Here is a 20753-nt window from a genome sequence, read left to right as displayed (position 1 = left end):
GGAAAAAGACAAGACAGGCACTTTCATCCTTGCTTTTTAAAGCCTGCTGTTATTTAAGGCCCGAGGTGACAGGTTAGGGAGGGTTCCCTCTGCACACTTGACAGCTGGCTACCCTTCCAGCTCGGCCACCTCCCCAGACAGACTGGGCCGGGAGGGGAGGGGCAGGCACCCTACCCGCAGCCGACGCCGGTGGAGCTCACCGGAGCGCCGGCACGGCCACCGCGGAGGCTGAAGGCGCAGCGCGGGGCTGGCGCCGGTCGCGGTGTCCCCGCTCAAAGCGCCGGCCCAGAGGGGCTGCGGGGGCGGGGGGCGCAGCGCAAGCGCTCGGAGCGCCTCTTCAGTGACCGGACAGAACGGCAAAGGACGGGGTGTCTCTGGACCAGCGCTCCCCGCCGCCCGGGGCGGTGGGGAAGGCGGCCCCGGCCCGGCCTCGCGGCGGCAGCGGCCACCCTGTAGCAGGCCCGGGACCCGCCGCCCCGGGCCCGGCCGCTTACCTCGCCCTACGGTCTGCTGCAAAGAGCGGCGGCCGGAAAGCGCGGGCGGGGCGAGGGGAGCGGCGCGGGCCGGGCCTGGGCCGCCCTCCCGCCGGGCACGGCCCGCTCCGGCCTGGCGACGGCACGGGGCTGGAGAGGGTCCGCGGCGGGGCCGGCACTCCACCCGCCCTCCAGGGCCCGCTGCCCGGGTGAGGGCAGGCCCCCCGCCGCGGGCAGAGCCAGGCAGCATCAGCAACGGCACCAAGTCACCCCAAAGGCTTCCGCAGGGGCAGGACAATCCGCCGCCGATTTACACAGCCGTGAGAAACCCACTCCGAGTCACTTAACACGAGCTCTGGGCATCTCCCATCTCCAGCCCACGGCTGCTCAGGAGCCCGGACGGCTCCTGATCGCTGCTGTGCCCGCTCCTCGGTCCCCCCCACCCCGCCGGCTCAGAGGCAGTTCATACTCAAAATGCACTGCCTCCCTTTTTCTTTTAAGCTTGCAGGTTCTTCAGTCCTGATGCCACATTGACATCGTCCCCCCCCTGCGGCACTATGAAAAGGACTTAAAGCATCACACAGATGAACAGTCCCAAAATCAGGGATGCCTCCCATCCGATGCCCACACAGCCAACAAGCAGGTCAGGTGAAACAGGCCCCTCACAGACAAGCATGTCCACTGAAAGCACACACAACACAGCTGACAGGGAACAGCATTTGCACCAGCAGTTACACAGGCAAGGGGACTGAAGACAGGTATCCATACAAGCTTTTTGTTTCCCCTCCCCCAAAGACCTGATTTCCCCTGATCAGCCTGATTCACTATTTGACTTGAGCAAGAATGACTCCTGTGAGACAGCAGGGCTGTAAAAGCCTGCTTTGGCAGCCTCCCCTTAGCAACCTAGAGCATTTTGCAGCACTCATCTCCAGTAAGCATGTTAACAGAGCAGCGATAAAAGCTAATGTGCAGCGTAATGCCATTATTAGCAGTGACCACCTCCAGAACACCCTAGAAGATTGCAGGGTGACAAGTGAGATGCAGACATTGGAGCCCGGTGCCAAGCACAAAGGCCAACAGCAGCAGTGCTGTGGCCAAGGCAACAGGCTGCTGGTGAGCAGATCTCTGCTTCCCAGCATACAGGATCTCCGTGCTCAAGGCCTTGCTCTTGGCACACTGCAAATTTGAGGGTCACTGAAACTCAATGCTTTTGAATCAAAGTAGCTACTTTGTCCAGGACCAGAGCTCAGGAGGTGCAAGCACCATCCAACACCCTTTTATTTCCAAGGGATGAGAATAAGCAGCTGTTCAGGCACTGGGAAAAGTTCTCCAGCTCCATTTTACCCATCTCCCCAAATCCACCTTCTCCCCGGCAAGTCCCTGCCCACGCTGTACAAGGCTTGGCATTATACCAGCTCTGCATTGCCAGGGAGCTTGCTTTGCTCAGAGTAGAGCGCTAAAAGGCCAAAATTCCCAGCCCGGGACTGCTGCCGGAGTGGCAGGTCAGACAAGAAAGCACTGGTAGCCATTCAATAGAGCGCACCAAAACCTGGAAGTGTTCCTGGACAGAAATGTCATGACTCAGGACCACATGTTTGGGCCAAGCTGAGAGACTGAGAAAAGCCTCAGGGTTCAAACAAGGAAGAGAAGGCTTCCCAACAAAACAGTTACTCAGGTGACCTTACAAGAGGCAAGGGAGACCAGCTCTGCAATAGTATGCTGGCTTACCAGCTGCCCTGACACATACTGCTCTCCACAAGAGCAGCGCTGACTAATCTGGCAGCCGAGCAGGCAGCAGCACAGCTCCTAACAAGGGCCTTCAGAAGAGGGTCCAGGAACCCCCTTGGGGACAACTCCACAGTAGCCTTTGGGATACTTTCTCTAGCTTCAGACACAGATAGCCGTCTTATACATAAGGCCTAAGAGGAATGTAATAGTCATGCTTTAACTTCCCAATTTTAACTTCCCATTTAATGCAGCTGTAGATAAACCCACCATGGGTACAAAGTTTTGGGCTTGGAGATCTCTTCTGAGCACAGCAAATGCCCTGCTGGGACTATGTTCAGTTAGATCCTCAACCACTCCCAGAATAGAAAAAACAAGACAAATAATTCTTAGAAGTTTGACTAATCTTATGACAACAACTTGCAATAAAAATTCCCTTTTATCAACTCTTAAATACCTTTCAGCTTTCATCAAATATCACCTTGCACTATGACAGCACATCAGTAGAAAGGCATATGCAACTTCTAATCTTTGCTTTAATTCCAGCTCTGACAGACTTGCACCTCAAGTAAGAATTTACCTTTGAAACATTCACCACTCAAGTTTTTTGGCCAGCTTCAAACTGGAGAGACAACACAGTAGCTTAAGCTTTGATCTCTTAGAACTAGGTTTAGAAGAAAAGATCATTGCAGTGAAATGTGGAGGTCTTAATGAAGAATACTAAATAAGACACACAAGACTGATAGTCAACATGTCCTTGATGTAAATACTATTGCTAACATTTAAAATTTATGCATCTTCACACTGTTCCCTTTTTGAGCACTGCTGTCTGATGCAGCAAGCTACAGCCCATCTCAGGTGAGTCCCTTTTAAAGAGACTGGTTTTGTTTTCTTGGTGTTGCCAGAAGAGCTGACAAACTTAACCCCCAGAGACCCTGTACAGCAGTGCGGATAACCAAGTTCCTGTGTGCGCCATCTGCTAAGATGAAGCAGCAGCAGGGAGGCTGCAGTACTCATGTAGGTATCAGATACCCTTCTTGCACCCCAGTATGTGTATGTGCCCCTCTGTGCCTTTACTGGCAATTTCACAGTGCAAGACCAAGCCCACCACCAAGAACCCCAGGGGGAAGTAGGAGAGAACCAGAAGTCAGCTGTCTCCCTTCACAGTATTTAATCACTGCAAGGGAATGCAGGAAGAGGCCTGGCAGTACATAATCCATATCCCTGTCCTCTACAGAAATCAAAGTCTCCAGTCCTGGGGGACCATTACTTCCCCCAGGACTGCTTGTCACCTATCCTTGATAGACTAGCAGCCCACACTGCGGTATGTAGACACTGGTACTGCCCTACCTTATGTTGCCCATAAAATGAGACACCAGACTCACATGGGCAGATGTACCTATCTGAGCAGCTACCTCACTTTTTCAGTGGAAATTGCAAATGCTTTTGAAATGGTGCCTTCTGGCTTTACAAGCTATACCCTGGCAGACCAGAGAAGTGAAGCACAGTGCTAGGGCCCAGGTCAGGGCTTCAGTCCTGGGGCTGCTGTTCCTCTTGCCCACTGCTTCTACAGCAGACAGAAGGTTGACTTAGTGTACCCATCTGCACTAAAGGGCCAGCAATTCATTAATTTTGCAAGACAAATTGAAGTGGACAATTTCCACTCTCCTCATTAACTAGCCCATCTGCAAATAGTTTAACTTCCGCTTGTTTAAAGGCAGCTTATGTCAAACACCCTGGTGTCATTCTGTCCCCCACTTCTCCCTCTCTCTAGGTGGCAGGCTGGCACGGAGACCAGGAGAGAAGGGAAAGAAACTCACTCTTTTTGTGAGCTCTTCTGGAGGGACCCAAATTCACCATTTTCATCCCCAAGCCCAACTACAGAAGTTTATCTGACAGCCTGAACTCTAATCGCCTTTCAAAGCAAACAGCAATCATACTTAGTATTTCTCCCCTCCCTTTTTAAATCTGCTCTGATAGAAAACACACAACTTTTCACTGCAGAAATTGAAGTGGATTTTTCTTGAACAAGGCCACCTGCCTGCACAGCCTTAATCCTTCCAGCTCCCATATGTTACTGTAACTTGCACTACACTGAATCCAATTATGCCTCCTCAATCCATTAAAAAATATTTGAGGCTGTTGCTCAGGTTGCACAGAGCAAAAGTATCAGCTGAGACAACAAAATGCCCTGCTGCAGCATGGCTTTGCAGTCTTCCTTCTTCAGGCAGGCATGTATTGCATTATTAGGAAAATCAAGTGTCACAGAGTGACTTTCACAGGGTCTGGTGAATAGTTCACTCCAAACTATTTGAGTCTGGACTCAAACAACAGGAAAAATCTATATGGGAGACAAGAACTGACATACAGTTATTTGTAAGTGCCTGGCAGTTATTAGTTATCCATTAAAAGCTTTTTAAATTATATTGCTCTGGCAGCATGCACAGCTATGAATGAGCTCACAGAACAGCAGGTCTCCCATGCGTTACACATTAGGCTGCAAGAAGCAGATGAATAACCTTGAGCTAAGTAGTCAGAAGTGTCCACAAATCTAAACTGCATGCACAGATTAAGCAACTGAGTATCCAACTACTGAGTCACAGCTGCAAAGCAAACTGCAAGCTCTTCTCCAGCAGCTGACAATGTTTGCCCCATCAGCTAGAGGGCTGGGACACCAGCTACAGCAGATCAAGTTCCACAAAAGTACCTGTTAGCCTCAGAGTGCTCCATGGTTTACCAAATCCCATCATATTCTCAGTATTCTCCAGATAGCCAATCCACACACAACAGAAATCAAGTTCTTCCATTATCACCTTTGCTGTCAAGGAGCTGGCAGGGGCTGCACAGGGTCTTCTTGTCCTTTCAAAACTGGCACACTGCATAGTAGTTATACCCCAGCACTTCAAGGGCCAAGTCACAGATCCTGGGGCCCTTGGCAACACCAGAAACTTACACTGGTACTACAGAAGCAGAATAGAAGTAGCCAACTATAGGTGCAGAAATAGTATGCAGCAGTTTAGCACTTGCACCTTAAAGGTGAGCTTTTAGGTTTTCCATGACTACAATGTGTCAGACAAATTGTACAGATAACCTTCTTCTGAGTACCTGGGTACCACTGCAGAGTATGCACACATAAGTTATCTTAATGTGAAAGACAAGCAGGCTAGATTTGACCACTAGTCAGGCTTACTTTTCTCCACACGTTCAAGAATGTGTAACTTAATAGCACCAAACTCCTGTTGGAAGAGCAATTACCAGCTAAGTAATTTGGACCCTCTGGAGTCAAGTCTGCCAACTTACACGATTTGGCAATCTGGCTTGTTATCATCCCACATGATTGGAATTTATTTTAGGATCCAATGCCACATGCTGTGTTTTTTTTTTCTTTTCTTTTCCCTCCCCCAAGTGGCAAATTACAGCCCAGAATTCAGAGACCCTAATTCCATTCCTGTCTCAAACACGCATTTCTCTCGCAACCTGGGGTCAGGGTCTGTACCTTTACAAAATAAGTAATATTAGTCCTATCAACAGGATCCTGGAAATAATTCTCCTTTTTGGACCTCTTAACAAAGACCAGAATAGAAATTAAAAGCTACATTTACTTACTGCTTAAAACGAACCCTAACATCCCCACCGTCCAACACAGCACACTGACACCTGAGCTACGCCTGCAGTTAAATTCAGAGGCACTCAGCCTAAACCCTTAGCCAGGGCAGGGCGGCTCAACACTGGGGTGCAACATCAGGTAGCCTCAGCCAGGACCTGCTTGCACAGGGTAAAAAAGCGACTTTTCAAAGCCTGCTCTGGCCAGGAGCTGCCAGCCTGCTGCGCTGCTAAATGTCAGCCTTCAGCAGCGACAGGCATGCTGAAGCTTCGTGCCTCAGACAGTACTCTTTTCTTCTCAAGGGGAGGAAGAATCCAACCACCACCTTAAAAAAAAGGGTCAGTGCTCCCTGGGGGGAGAAAACATTTAGCAAAGCACCGTTTCATTTCCTCCAGCACTTTAGGGACTCCTTAAAGACCTTAAGCACCGGCCTGGGCATCCAGCCTGACCCGCCACGACCCCGCTTCTCTTCGGAGGGACGGGGACAGCGGGGCTCAGCGCGGCCGGGGGTCCCGGTGAGGGCAGAGGGGACGAGCAGCTGCTCCAGCCGCCCGCTCCGAGGCGAAGCCCACCTCCGCCCTCCAGCACAGGGCCCAGCTCTCCCCGCGGGGAGGCGGACCCCCACGCAGCGAAAGCGGCATGCGTGGGAGGATGAGGCAGCCCCCCCACCCACCCACCCACCCCCCTTCCCCTGCCCCGAAGAGGAGCGCGGAGGCAGCAGGAGCCCTCCCGCCGCGGCCGCGCAGTTCCTCCCCCACCCCCCGGAGGGTCGGGACACGCGTGGGAAGCGGAAGCGCCACCTGCGATCCCGGCGGGGCGGCGAGCCCGGCAAGCAGCGGCGGCAGCAGCAGGCAGGCAGGCAGGCAGGGCGCGGCACCCCCGCCGCAGAGCCATGCAGGGCCCGGCCCGGCCCCCCGCCCGCCCGCCCGCCGCGCCCCGGGCAGTCACTCACATTGCTTGAGGAGCTCCAGACACAAAGCCATGGGAGACACAAAGGAGGGGCGGAGGGGACCGGAGAGACGGGGTGGGGGGGGGGGGGGTGGGGGGCGCGGGGCGGGGGCGCTCGGCCCGGCTTGGCTTGGCTCCCGCGGAGGGGAGGACGGGTCGTGCCCAGCGGGAGGAGGACGGGCCGTGGGCTGGGGCCGCGCCGGCTGCTCTGCGGCCGCGGGCAGGAGGAGGGAGGAGACGCGAGGAGACCACCGCCGCACTCACCGCGCCCGCCCGCCGCTCACGGCTGCGCGCCGCGGGCGGGGCCGCGCCTTAAACCCCCGCCCCGCCCCGCGCGTCACCGCCCCGCCCCGCGCAGGCGCGGCCCCGCCCCGCGGCACTCCCACGGCCGGGCGCGGTCGCGCGCGTCCCTCCTCCGCGCGCCGCGGTCCCCGGTCTCTGGGCGGGAACAAGGAGGCCGGGCACGTCTCAAGCCTTAACCGGGAGCCCCGCGTCTGCAGCGGGCGGGAGGCGGCGGGGACGACGACGACACACGGGACACACACGGGGACGGAGGCGGCGGCTGCCGCCCTTCCCGCACCGGCACTCCTGCGGGTGGCAGCCCCGTGCGTGGCAGAAGCGGGGGAGGCCAGCGCCGCTGAAGAAAGCGGGCGCCTCTGTCACCCCCGCGAGGGGGCTTTGTCACCTCCTGATGGCCGTGGGAGCCTCGGTGACATTCCCCCAGCACGGCCCCGTCTTTCCCCCGACGCGAAAGTGGGTTTGGCTGAAAGACCTCCTCGTCTCACCGCTGCCCCGGCGCCGGCCCCCCGCGCCGGGGACAACCCGAGCTGGGCCGGAGGCGGGGGGGCGTGGGCGCCCTGCAGGTGAGGCTGCCGCGGGTCCCGGCCCTGCGGAGCAGCGCCGCTGCCCCCGACGTGCTGCAGGGCAGCTGCAGGCAGAGCGCGGTGTGAGCGGCCGGAAAGTCTCTGGTGGGGAGAGAAATCAATCGAAAAGGAAAGAGTGGGGACGTGGATGTTTCCCTGGGTGGGTGTTTCCCGCTGGTCACAGATTTGCTAACCGAGCTCCGTCCTGATGGGCACGGGGAGAGGGAACTGAGCCTCGCTTCACTGAGTGCTGCTGCTGTGCTCGGTGCCTGTGTTTTGTGCCTTCCCGTTAGGCTGCCTGAGCAGGAATGATGGATGATGGACCTGCGAAGGGGAGCAAGGCTGGTACAGCTTGTGGGCTGCAGGGAGAGCCTGCCTGGGCAGAGCCACGCCAGGTGTGGCACCCTGGGCACAGACATGCCAGATGCTGAAGCAGCATCCAGCTCCATCCCTCCAATCCCATGTTGAGAGATCCGGAGCTGCACGTGAGGCTTGCCCAGACTGCGGGGCAGGAGGAGTCCTCTGTGGCGCTGGAGCCATGCCACACGCCGGTCTGACATGGGACAGGGTCAGTGGTCACCTGCTGCTAATGCAGGTGGATGCTGCCTAATGGTGCTGCCTGCGGAGTGCTTGGCCTCCAGCAGGGGTTGTGGCTTTGCAGGTAGCGGTGTTGCCACATGTGCCACCCCAACTCCTCACTGTTACCTCAGTCTTTGGATGCTCTGATTTATTTCTGACTCGCTCGGTTCACGGCGCTCAGTGGAGAAGGGCTGGTCTGCAGCAAGGAGAGATCAAAGTACCTTAGGGAAACACTGCACCGAGCTCACGCGCTGCCAGCTCCAGCAAGTGGGGCTGAGCCATCGCCGCCCTTCACATTCAGAAATGGAATTGCTGCGGATGTGCTGCTTCTGCTCTCGGAAGCAGAGCAGCAAAGTGGAGCCGAAGGAGGATCTCCCCAGAGAGCCCTGAGACTTGGGACCTGCAGCCCAGGATCACTCCCCTCACTGCCTACCAAGGAAAGCAAGAAAACTTGTTTTCGATTCAACTGCTTCCAGGCTTGGGAGTGGTGAGCAGCTCTGGACTGAGAGCCCCTCATCCACACGGGTTGTGAGTGGCTCTGTGAAGCTCTGAGCCAATCTCTTCCTGAATCCTCAGGAATACCCATGTTGTGGCTCCGTAGATGGAAACGGTAATGGAAGAGCATGAAGGAGAGGAAAAGCAATCCAGAACAAGAGAAACACAGACAAAGAAATCCTCATTTGCCCGCGCTGTCTGAAATCCTGCAAATGCTCAGGCCTGGGTGCATGGCCTTACTAAGCCTCATCCAGTCCCTCTGTCCTGGCATGTCCGTATATCTTAGCTAAGACCATCTCCAGTTGCTGCTGGACTGCTCCAGTGATGGCACGAGCCCTGTGGCCATGGAGGGAGATGTAGAGAGGTGCTGAGCATCGCCGACAGCAGGGACACAAAGGGGCATCTGTGATTGCCTGGCACCAGGGCAGCTCTGTGCTCACCCGGTTTGTGTGGATGGCAGCAGGGCCAGTGTGCTGGGATGCTACCAGGGCCCTCAGCCTAAGAAGAGACCTTAGGTATCTGCTGTACCTAGTGTGTTGCTCTCCAACCAGCGCAGCCTCATGGGCAGAGCACTACGCTATGCATGGGCTCCCTGCTGCTGCTCTCCCAGAGGCTCTGAGCAAGCTGAGGCACCCCTTGGTGCCTCAGTTTCTTCTCTCCCACAAGGACAGCACTACTGACTCCCTTTCCTGCCATTAAGGCTGATAAAAGCAAGCAACGAGAACGACTTGGCTTTCTGACCATATTACCAAAGGAAAATGCTGGCAGCTGCCTTTCTACTCCCTTGTAGATGGACACTACTGGGAGAGGGCAGGCTTGGCTAGGACCTTGGAGCTGTGCTCACTTCCCAATATTAAGTCTGCTTGTGTCGGCACAGCATCACATGTGGGCTGCAGCTGCCCTCTTTCTGGGGATCTGAAATGTCACTGGGCAAGTGACATTTCCATGGGGCTCAAACCCATTGGAACTGTTCCCGGGTGCCAGGAAGACACATGGACACAGCAGGCAGCAGAAAGAGAGCTTGCTGCACTGGGTGCTGCCTGTAGTAGAGCTGAAACCTGGCAGCAAAGAGCACCAAGTGCAGCTTTGCTGAGGCAGAAGGACAGAGAGATTTTGGTTTTGGTGGTGGAGTTGGAGACCGGGGTTGTAGCCGTGGTACAGGCTTCCTGCGGAAAAGGGAGTGCTGTCTGGGCGTGGGACTTGGTAGTGGAGTTCCATAATAGCAAGGGAAAGATTAGATGTGAAAAATGAACAGCAAGTGTGGAGAGAAACAATTGTCATAAATGTCTTTGTGTCCTACAGACATATGAATAGATCATGGAACATGTATATGTACCCTTTTTTTCTCTTACAAACACTGATGGAGCATGCAACAGAACTCTTTCCCTGGCACGCGTGCGCACATACACACTCTCTCTCTCTCTCTAATCCCTTTCCTGCTGGTATGTCAGAGAAAGCTATTTCTGGAACGTGAAATCTAGGTCAAAAAGAAGGAGAAAATCTGAAGGGAATGATAACAGTCTTTCTCCTCAAAGGCTGTACAGGGTCAGCTCAGGCTGATACGATTAGCAAAGGGGCCACAATGGTGCTTTACTCCTCAGCTGTGGCCACTCACTCACAGGCTGAACAATGTGTCCTGGCCTGGTTTGGTTTTTCCTTTGCCTTCAGACCACTACTTCTTCCCCACAAAGAAGAGAAGGCCATGACAGCCGAGAGAGGAGAGGAGCAGAACTTGCCTTCCTACCCAGAGACCGGGTAATCACTGCAGGCAGAGGACGAAGAGGCAGAGGAGGAGGAGGAGGAAGGGTGTCTGTACCTATCCCTCACAAGCCAGCACTACATGACTTTCCCAGAAGCTGTGGAAACTCATCCCACAGTGAGCCAGCCCTTGGGGATTTGGTCAGCACGATGCTGCTTTGTGCTCTGACACCGCACAGAGGTGTGCAGGCACTTTGGCTTTCCTCCACTAAGCACTACCATGCTCCCCCTGCAAGAGCATCAGTGCCAGGGGACCGGGCTGGGATCTGCCTTCTCCCGGAGCAGGGCAGGGTTCCCAGCACAGCAATGGTCCTCAGACCCATCTCTCTAGTTTAGTGATGAAAAGAAAAAAAAGCAATACAAAGAAGACAAAGCAGGTTGGAGGCAGAAGGGTGGCTATTCTGTCCTGCCTTTGGGGAGTATCTCTCCCAAGTAGTGTTCTCAAGCCCAGCCTGGGCTTGGCAAAGCTTGGTCATATGGATGGACACAAGGTGTGTGCAGCCCTGGGAGTTGTTTATGGTGCTGGTGGCTCTCAAGGACGAGCCTGATGCCTGGCTCTGGCTGGGTCAAGGTTGGGCTGGCCTGAAGGCTAGAGTTTCTCAAGCTCCTTCTGCTCCAGGTGCTGTGCTTCCTGTGGTGAGCTGGGATGGGGTCCTGCAGCCAGAGCTGCCATCATGAGGTCAGCAGAAAGGGAGAACTGGAGGGTTGCTGCCCTTCAGAGCTCACACTCTCAGGGACATCTTAACCATTGGTATGACAGGTCAACAGAGACAGCCCAGTCCTGGAGGAGGAGGCAGAGCTGGATTCCCTGCCCCCCTGGAAGAGATTTGGGCACAGGATAAGGAGCTGGGACACCTGGGCTTTCCGGTAACAGGCTGCTGAATCCCAGGGCAGGATGCTGTGAGCAAGGGTGACGTTACTAGACAGCACAGGGAGGACTGGGAAGAGCTCATGTTGGAACTGGCTTGGTGTGTTCCCTGCTGTCACTGGTGAGTGGAGGCTGGCCTGGGGTCTCCACACTGGGGATTCTCACTTCCTTTTGCTGTGCTTTGCTCACCTCTGCTTTCCTGTTTCCCCTGGACACCAAATATTCAGCTCTGTATTGCAAGCAGTCTATTAAGCAAGCAATTCCCAGTCCTGCCTCTAATAAGAAGGAGCTGGGGCTGGGGAGCCCTTTTGTAATGCTCAGGAGCCAGCGTGGCTGTCGCTGAACGCCTGGCAATTAGATGAATAGGTTTCGCTGGGGCTTTTGAGTCTCTGGCTTCACCAGGCACAAAGCTTTGTTTAAGGTTGATCAAGGGCAGCTCATCATCTGTCTCGCTGGCTGTCAAATGGGAGCTAATTGCCTTGTAATGTGCAAGTGATACAGGCGTTTGTGGGAGGAACTGGCTTGTGAGAGATGTAACAGCTGTCAAGGCTCTCCCACCTGGCCGTGCTCCCCACACAGACCCTGAGACTGGCAGCCCTCCGCGAAATGGAGCTCACTGCACCTCTTCATGCTGGTAGCTGAATCCCTTTGCTTTACGATTCAACCCCCACGCTGTCCTCAAAGAATGAAAAGCCTGTGTCAGCCACAGCATTGCTGCTGCTGGTGCCTCTTTAGGATGTGTCCTAACAGAGGAGAAACCCAGACCCCCTCTCAGGGACTGGGCACATGATGGGAACAGTTCCTCTGGGTTGCTGCATGGATGCTGGTGCAGGAGGGTGTCTGTGGGAAGGGAATGGGTGAGGGTTCTCAGCTGTTTCACTCCAAAGACCTGCATGGAGCAGAGGCCGTGAGTGACCATTAGACCTGCAGACGATGGTGAACCCACTTCTCCCTATTGGTCCAGACTGATGCCATCAAGCTGAGAGGTAGCACCCTGCTGCTTGGGAGGCCCCTCTCATAGAGCACCAACCAATTAAAGCCTCAGTGATGCACATTTGCAGGGGGAGCTGAGCCTGAGTGGCTGATTAAAGGTGTGACTGCTATCCAGATATGCCTCCTTCCTTCCCCATCACACACATGCAAAAACACAGATGGTCCACTCTGGTCCCCACCCCCTCCATCAAAAACGTTTCCCTCCTAAAGCCCCAGCAGCCAGTGCAAAGGGCTGGAGGATGTTTGGGAAATCAGGAGATCTCTGTTAGGTCGCATCAGAGAGAGGTGACAACCAGTCATTTTAAAAGCCCCCTCTGTGCTATGCCGGCTGTTGCTTCCTGGTGTTAGCTTGGATTTGGGCAGCGCTGAGCTCAGCATCAGCCATACTGCCAGCAAGGAGCAAGGGTGGCTTGTGGGGAGTGGGCTGAGCCAGGGTGGGAAGAACATGGGACGGAAGCAGCGAGAGAGGGTAGCAGGAAGGAGGGATGGGGCTGAACAGGCAGCCTGTCCCTCGCAGGGGATCTCTTCCAGTCCCTGCCTCATCCTGTGGACTTTGACTGTGATGACCCTGGAGTGCAGACCACTGAAGGGGATATGTGAGGGCATGGGCATGTCTCTAGGTGGGAAGGCCTGGAGCCAGGCACAAAGGCTGCTGTTGCTCCCCTTCTTGCTCCCCCATCTGCCCACTGCTGGGATGGGGCTCTGACCTGGCTCCCACCAATAGCCCACTCCTGCATTCCGGCAGCTTTGCCCTTGGTAGATACGCTGAGGCTGCCCTGAACACCCCCTGCCCTCAGCTCTGTGGTTTGGTGCCAGAGCTCATGCCAAGAGCAGCCTGCTCCACTGGACCTGACCCCGGTGTGCCTGTGTGTGACAGGGCTTCCTGTCTGCCTCCATGCTGCTGGTAGCACTGTATAACCCTGGTAAGATGCTGGACTCCTCCTGCCCGCTCTGGTGTCTGCCTGGCATGATGTCCAGGCACCACCATCTCTGGGAGTACCAAGGCATCAATTTTTCTAACAAGTTCCTAAAACTCTTCCCAGGGTGGGACCCTTCAGCTCCTTGTGCCCTGCTTTACGGCTGAGCTTTACCTGGAGCACAGTGGCTGGCCAGGAGCCAAGAAGGACACAGACTGCCTTGAAGAAAATGATGCAAAAGTGATGCAGACCAAGTGACTTGAAGCATCACAGAAAAGTAGCAGGCTTCTCTTCCGGCAAGGGCCTGCCAACTTCCCTGGGCATCTCTCTGGAGCCTGCTCCCACCCCCCAGTGGCCCAGGAGGGCCTCATACCAGCCGAAGTGCTGCAGTGAGAGGAGAGCTGCTCCCCACACTGCAGGTTCACACAGCTGAACCTCCTGGCTCTGCTCAGGCCTTCAGGAGCCATTTGCAGAAGCAGCATCTCCAGAGCAATGCTCCTCCCTGCCGCCCGCAGCCCTTGCACGCTTTTTCCAGGAGAGGCACAGACCACTGGGGAGTGAAGCCACTGCTGCAGATTATGCTCTGGTAAAGGCAGCCGGAGGTGGAGCCTGGCTTCACCAAACATGTCCCCGGGCCAGGGCAGTGCTGGTCTCTGCACCAGGGAGACAGTGCCAGCTAATTTTTGGACGAGACAGAAAAACAGCTCTTGCATCTCTTTCCTCCTGGGCTTTCCCAGCACTGTGAGGTCAGAGCAGCCCTCACCGTTCCTTGCTGTCTTAAGCCAGTGAACCCAGGATCCTGGCAAAATTACATCCTGGGTCAAAGCACTTGCCTGCCTTGCTTCCCACCCCAGTGCTGAATGTATGGGGCATTCACAGGAGCCTCCTCCAGGAGCACTGCAGGTGGGCAGTGGTGGTCCTGCTGGGGAGTGCAGGCAGCCCTGACTCTTCCCAGAGGTGCTGGGTGCTCAAGCCATTGGGGAAGGGAAGGCTTGGCATGCAGGAGAGCCAGCTGCAGCCAGACATTTGGTGAAGAGACCTGCTCTGCTGCGATGCTGGGAGCTTCCTCCTGGGAGAGACGGCCTGGCTGGTGACAAACACCAGCTGAACAGGGCTGCCTGCAGCCTCACCCCTACTCTGGCAGATGGAGTCAATCCTGACTTGTGTCGGAGGGAAAGGCCAGGCTCTTGTCCATACAGTAATTGCTAATCAAAAGAGAAGGGCCTGGAATGAATAATGTCTGCATCCAGCACCAGGCGAGGCATCTGGAGCTGGGTATAATGCTGCTCAGTGCACCGAGGCTGCAGGGTGCAGGGCTCTGGTGCTTGGGAAGGCTTGTTGGTGCCTTGAAACTCAGAGCAAGACCTGTTTTTACCCCAGACCAGGGACGCTGGGGTCTCTAGTCTATGTACATCTAATTGAGAGGGGCAAATAGGACTTGATGTGTTAGACACCTACGTGGCTGCTGCAATTCTGTCTCTGGGAGAGAAAGCAACTGGAGCCAGTCCAGCCAAAGGGTGAACTCCCAGCATCTCACTGTCAGAAGATTTTGAAATCTTCTGAGGGCTGGGTGCACCAGGGTGACACTGTCTACCTGTTGCTTCCTCTGCCCTGCCTGCAGGGGAAGGGACCGGGGTGCAAATGCTGTGAGCCCAACACACAGCACCACTCTGCCTCTGCACGGAGCTGAGTTGTTGCCTGGATGGCGTAGGAGCTGTGCTGCTGAGCCCCACGTCTGGCATACTGCTGCCTGGGCTGCACTGTTCAGGTCCAGGCTGGCCAGGGTCCTGCCCTCACCTGCCGAAGCTTGGGCCCCTGGATGGACAGGGTCAGACCTGCCTGTGACTCTGCCGGGCAAAATCACAAACCCTGTGGATCTGGAGGGGGCAAATTTGCACCATTCACCTTTCCCCCCAGATCCAATCCCCCAGACCTGTTTCCAGGGGTCCTGCTCTGTGCAGGAACCTGCAAAGAAGTTCATGGTGAACCCCAAAGCCTTGTCACACCTCTATCACTTGAGCGATGGAGGCAGATGCCTTCTGCCCTCCCTCCTCCTGTCAGCCCAAATTTCTGCCTCTGGATGAAGGGGCTGCAGAGATCAGGATATGCTCAGATCCTGGGGAAGCTGGTGCAGAGTCCCTGACAGACATTTTTGTTCCCGAGAGTTTCAGACAGAGGTCAAACATGTCAACTGTAGCCTGGATTGGGCTAGTAACAGACACATAGTGGAGAGGAGGAGGAAGATGGAAGCTATTGATAGCGTAGGCCAGCAGGGCTGCTTGCCTGTGCTGCAGGTTCCCGCTGCACCTGCAGCCTCGCAGGTTCCCACTGCACCTGCAGCCCCGCGGGACTTCAGGCAGAGAGGCCAGCCAGTGCTCCTGGGCAAGGTGGGCATCCCGTGGGCTGCTCCCGGCCACAGCACTCAGGCTTGGGTTTGGCTTGACTGAGTGAAGACTTCGAGCTCTCCCAGATCTTTGCAGGCCGCATCAGATGTGCTGGCCAGATCCCGACAACCAGAGCCTGTCTGCCATTTCGGCGCCTGCATCCGGACATCCAGCCCCAGCCATCCTAGCGGCATGACCCGGCTGCTGGCCTCCCTCTCCAGCACAGAACAAGCCCCCATAAGCCCACAAAAGGCTTGGACAACCGTGGCCGGAGATACAGGTATCTGAGCCAAGCACCTCACATGCTCGACACCTCCCAGGCGGTCAGCAGCAGTAACCCCTGTCCACGCTGGCCCCATGCCCCTTCCCCTCTGCCTCCCCACTGCACGCCGCTGGCACTCACTGCTGTTGGTGGGCAGGGTCCTGCTGCCGCTGAGGCTGCCTGCTGGCGGGGGGGAGATGGAGCCGATGGAGCCCGTATCCTCTTCCTGGGAGCAGCCCGCCTGGATGGCTCGGAGGTAGCTGTGGCTCCGGGATCGGAAGTAGCTGGGCAGAGGCAGGTCCAGCACCTCCGCAGCAGCTGACTCAGCCTCGCTGTAGGTAGAGTCGCAGACCACTTCATACTGCTCCCCCAGCTCCGGCTCTGGTGCCTGCAGGGGAAGAGGGGCAGATCTAGTCACCCTCTGCCTGCAAGCAGCCCTTTCCCTTCCCTCCTGCTCCTCTCCCTGCAGCCGCCCTGCTGCCATTCCTGCGTGGTCCTGCTTACAGCAGATGAGACTGGGAGGTGCAGTGGTCAGTGCTGGTGGGGTGCAGGATGCCCAGGCTCTCTGCTGAGAGAGAGGGAAAAGGGGACTCTCGGGGGTGTGAGGGTCCATGCTTGTGGAGTAGGACTTACCACCACAGTGCCTGTGAAACACCCTTCAGTCTCTGACGGAGAGGCTGAGAGCACATGAGGCTAAAATCTCTGTCCAGCCTCTGACAGGTCTCTCTGCCCCACCAGCACAGCTGGGAGACCCCAGCCTCAGCCGCAAGACCCTACCTGGGCAGGCATGCTCCTCAGTGGGGGTAGATGGCCTGGTCTTACAGCAGGTTGCAGCACAGAGAGAGAAGGGGGGAAGTGTAGGCTATAGAGACAGCCTCCATGCTTGACCAGGGACAGGCTGCCTGGACTGGTTCTAGGTGGCACTATTTGGAATGCATTCTAGCCCCATCCACAGTGGGGACCAGGAGAGGGCTCGATGGCAGGCTGTGGCAAGGTGTGAGCCGAGCAGGGGCAGCTTTGCTCCCTGCTTCTGCTGCTGTCCCCACCTCCCTCCCACCCGTGCTCCTGGCCCTGCCCTGCTCTCCAGTAGCAGCGGCTGGTCAAACTTGGACTTAAGACAGGCTCACCTGGGTTAAACCAGATCCAGCCTAAAGCAGAGCATTCTGAAATACATATGAGAGATGCTGAGATGGCCCTTCCATCTCTCCTGGCCCCTTCTTTGGCCTCAAGGACAGTATTTCTGCCCAGCATTGGCATCTGCACAAGATTTAGCTCAAAAAGTTCATCTACTTTCCCCCTAAACCTGATGGTCCCTAACCCCTGCCAGGGCCAGGGGAACCAAGCTCTCCAGCTGCCCTGCAGTGCCCAGGTTGGGAGCACTGCCTCATTCTCCTCCTTCTCTTCCTCCTCCTCCTGGCCCTGGGGCATGGGCTGACCCCACAGCCTGCCTTGCACCCTGTCATGGGTGTCCAGGCTGACCTGAGAAAGCTCCATGAGGAAGGAAGAGGGAAACGCCAGTGGGACGGTACCTGCTCTCCATGGGTAAATATCTGAGGGATAAGTGAGGGGGGTCCAAAGATCTGGAAGAAAGAGTTGGAGAAGGTTAAAGGCCAAGAACAGGGGAGCCCCTCACACAGACAGCCATTGCACAGGGACCGAGGATGAGGGGAGCAGACAGCCTGTCCCCTGGGGCCACTGCTGCTGACACTTCAGTACAAACTTCAGAGCTCATAAGATGCCAAGCAAGATGCCGCACAGGCGCCTCAGACAGCGGCACAAACACGGCATGGCAAAGCTCCACGGGACACCTCCCAGACGGAGAAAAGCTGCTGATGCATTCAGCCTGTTGTATGCACCATATATCAATATATATATACACAGGGCACACACATTGCTGGAGTACCCCTTGGCACACTTGGGTTGCCTGTGGCTGCTGGACAAGGGCTGGCATGGCTCCCAGTTTGCACCTGTGAAGCCTCCAGGATTGGCCAGCACCTTGCAACGTGGCCAGGAGCAGCAATGGGCCTCCACAGCCTGCAAAGCCAGGGTGGATGGGCAGTCTGAGTGCTCCACATCAGGGAAACTGTCCTTCACCCTGATGGGGTTGGGCTGGCCACCTCACTGCTATGTCATCTGTCCCTGTGCCAGGAGGAAGCCACACAGAAGCGATACTGCCTTCTCTCCATAGCAAAGCCACGGCACACACTCGGCATAAGGACAGACGCTTGACAGACACTGCACTGCCTGTGGGGAGGAATGCCTTCTCCTCTCCATCTCTGGTCTGCAGAGCACATCCACCCTATGAGTTCCGCTCTGTGTGAGCTACCCATGATGACCCATCTTGGGAAGAATCCAGGTTCAAAATGTACCCAAGGGAAGAGGTTTGGCTCTGGAGCCTGGGTCCAGCCCTTCTACATAGGGCACAGCTCAAAGTGTGGATAAGCAGTGTTGGGGGTCACCAGCTGGCTCTCTCTGGTCACTGGTCCCCTTGGTATGACAGGTAGATGCTGACATGCACACCCAGTGAACGCTGGACTTCCAGAGGTTTGCAAGGTGGAGGTCAGTAGGGACAAAACCAAGCAGAGTGGACTTGTCTTTCAGAGCTGGGGATGCTTCTGTGTGGGAGGACACTAGGGTCTTGCTGGACACACAAGGAAGGTGTTGGAGGTCACAGAAAAGTGAGGGCAGTGGAGGAACTGCCTCTGGCACTGGATGAAGGGCAGGTCAGACCTGCCAGAGGATCAGACCAGCACATGCTGGTGGCTGTACCAGCTCCATCCTGGATCAACAGATATGCAATTCATGGGAGGCCTTAAAATCCCAACCCAGTTGCAGCTGAACTCTCTCTGATTTGGAGGAAAGTGGGCAGCGTGCAGATGATGATGGCAGCCCCATGCTTGAGCAAGTGCTGTGGCAGTTGGCATGCCCCCAGAATCACAGTGCTACCAGTCTGGGCCTGGGGCATTTGCCTGGGCAGCTCCTGGCACATTGTGGGCTGCTCAAACCTTCCAGCTCCAAGAACCTTCTGATGCCTTCATGGGGGTGCTGCACTCAGCTGCTAAATGGCAGCTTTAGACAGGGAGAGAGCACAGACTCAGCCCACCTGTTGTCTTCACACAGAGACCTGGCTTCAGACATGGATTTACATGCAAAGGACAAGAATGTGACGGTCCTGACCCCTTCTCTGTATAATGAGACACCCAGCACATTGCTGTTGATGTACAAGGAACAAGACTGACCACAAGGAACACGTACACCCGGAAGAAATGCCCCTGTACCTTTCCCCAAAGCTCCCCACCAAGGGCTCCAACTGCTCTGTGACAGCAGGAGAAACCAGCCATGGGGCCAGAGAGGCTGGGCTGGACTGGAGGAGGGCTCAGAGCCCCACAGATGGCACACAGTGCTCACCCTCCTCCATACTCTGGTTCACGATGCCCATCCCGCTGCTTAACCCCTGCCTCGCACTGCCACCCTTGATCATTGCGCACAGACAGAGTGAAGCAGCACAGAAGGGGCATGTGTGTGCAGATATTCCCATGCAGACATGTGTGAACAGAGTTGGGACATGACAGAGGCCCAGGGCGACAGTGAAACAGTTGGGCAAAGCTTGTGGAGCCATTGCTGCCTGGGGACCTCCACCTGCATACTGAAAGGACGGGCTCCCTGGGGCTGAGGTAAGCACACAGGACCTCTGCAAAGGCCTCATCCTGGCTTGGGTTATTTCCTGGCCTGTGAGGCAGCTGGCTTATAGCCATCCAAGCCCCGAGCTACTCCAGAGTAATCCCAAGGGGAGGCATAGTGTGGGACTGGGAGTTAACCCCAGTCTGCACCGACTACATCCCAGAGGTTGGGGTCAGGGCATGAGCCCAGCCCATGGCAAGGGGTTTGCCACCCACCATCAGTGCCTCACTGGCATTCTTGGATTTGCCCTTCCCAGGGGAGCAGGAATTTTCAAGGGAGACATCCCCACGTAGCTGGCAGGACAGTCTCCTGAATTACAGGCACCTTGTTCCTCAGTTCAGTCTGCTGCACAAGAGATGAGGTCCTCAGAGCTAAGGAGGGTTACTGTCCCTGGTGAGGGTCCCAGACTGGATGCCACCTTTTGCACAGGTGAGGTTGGCCTGGGCTCTTCACCCACCCAGTGGGGTGGGAGGAGCTTGTAGCAGGATGGAGCAGCCTTGCAGGTGGCTTCTGGGTGGTGACATGGTGGGACCTTGCACTCAGAGGAGCCCTGAGCTTCACCCATTGCTGTGAAGCACCGCTCCAGGCTACCATATCTGTGGCCATGACAGAGTGACTTCAGCTGCACCAGCAGTGCTGAGAGGAGGCAAAGCTAGAGGAAGGGGGGGTCTAATATGAATCAGAATTAAGGAGCTGGCCTTGATACTTTGGTAAAACTGCCAGAGAATAGCATGTGCAATTCCTGGAGCACAGCCAGTGCCTTATTTTGAAGGGGGAAAAAGATGTTTCTCTCTCCCCTCGGCTGGCCTCCTTTCTCACTGTGGTGTGTTGGTTCAGCGGGGCTCAGCGCTTCAGCCTCTCACCTGGTTGATGCAACTAGACTCATTGACGCTGTCGGAGATCTGGTTGTATTCTTCCTCCCAGGTTGGGAACTTTGGAGGTAGGAGGATCTCGACAGAGTCCAGGCGGTCCAGGCTCCTGCCAGCAGAGAGAGAGGATGTGAGGGGTGTCCCCACAGCGGGGGCAGCGCTGGGGCTGTGCGGGAGCTGCCACCCTGCCAGGTGAGCCAGACCACCCCTGCCCACAGCACCCTCTGCCAGGCACAGGCACACGTGGCAGCACAGAGACAATGCTGGGCACTGCATCCACCACTCGGCCCCTGTTGCAGCTCCTGGAGTAGAAGGAAGCACTTTCTCACCTTGC

The 20753-nt window shown here is 56.1% G+C and overlaps 1 protein-coding gene across 7 annotated transcripts in view; it reads right to left on the bottom strand.

The window, feature by feature from the left end:
* Positions 1–20753, bottom strand: part of DLGAP4 (DLG associated protein 4) — a 177949-nt gene that overhangs the window by 39653 nt on the left and 117543 nt on the right. For 4 of the 7 annotated variants that reach the window (XM_049816237.1, XM_049816236.1, XM_049816238.1 and 1 more), the window contains 2 exons: positions 20414–20528; positions 16011–16257 (listed from right to left, as the gene is read on the bottom strand). In XM_049816237.1, coding sequence (XP_049672194.1) covers positions 16011–16257; positions 20414–20528 — 362 coding nt within the window. Of the gene's footprint in view, positions 1–6602; positions 6708–6754; positions 7003–16010; positions 16258–17398; positions 17450–20413; positions 20529–20753 lie in introns of those variants that run through there. The other 3 variants (XM_049816242.1, XM_049816241.1, XM_049816240.1) reach the window with 3 other exon arrangements.

Source organism: Accipiter gentilis, chromosome 14 (assembly GCF_929443795.1).
Source record: "Accipiter gentilis chromosome 14, bAccGen1.1, whole genome shotgun sequence".
Classification (NCBI taxonomy): Eukaryota; Metazoa; Chordata; class Aves; order Accipitriformes; family Accipitridae; genus Astur; species Astur gentilis.
Note: the sequence above shows the minus strand (reverse complement) of the source record. Positions and strands in the feature narration are given on the sequence as shown.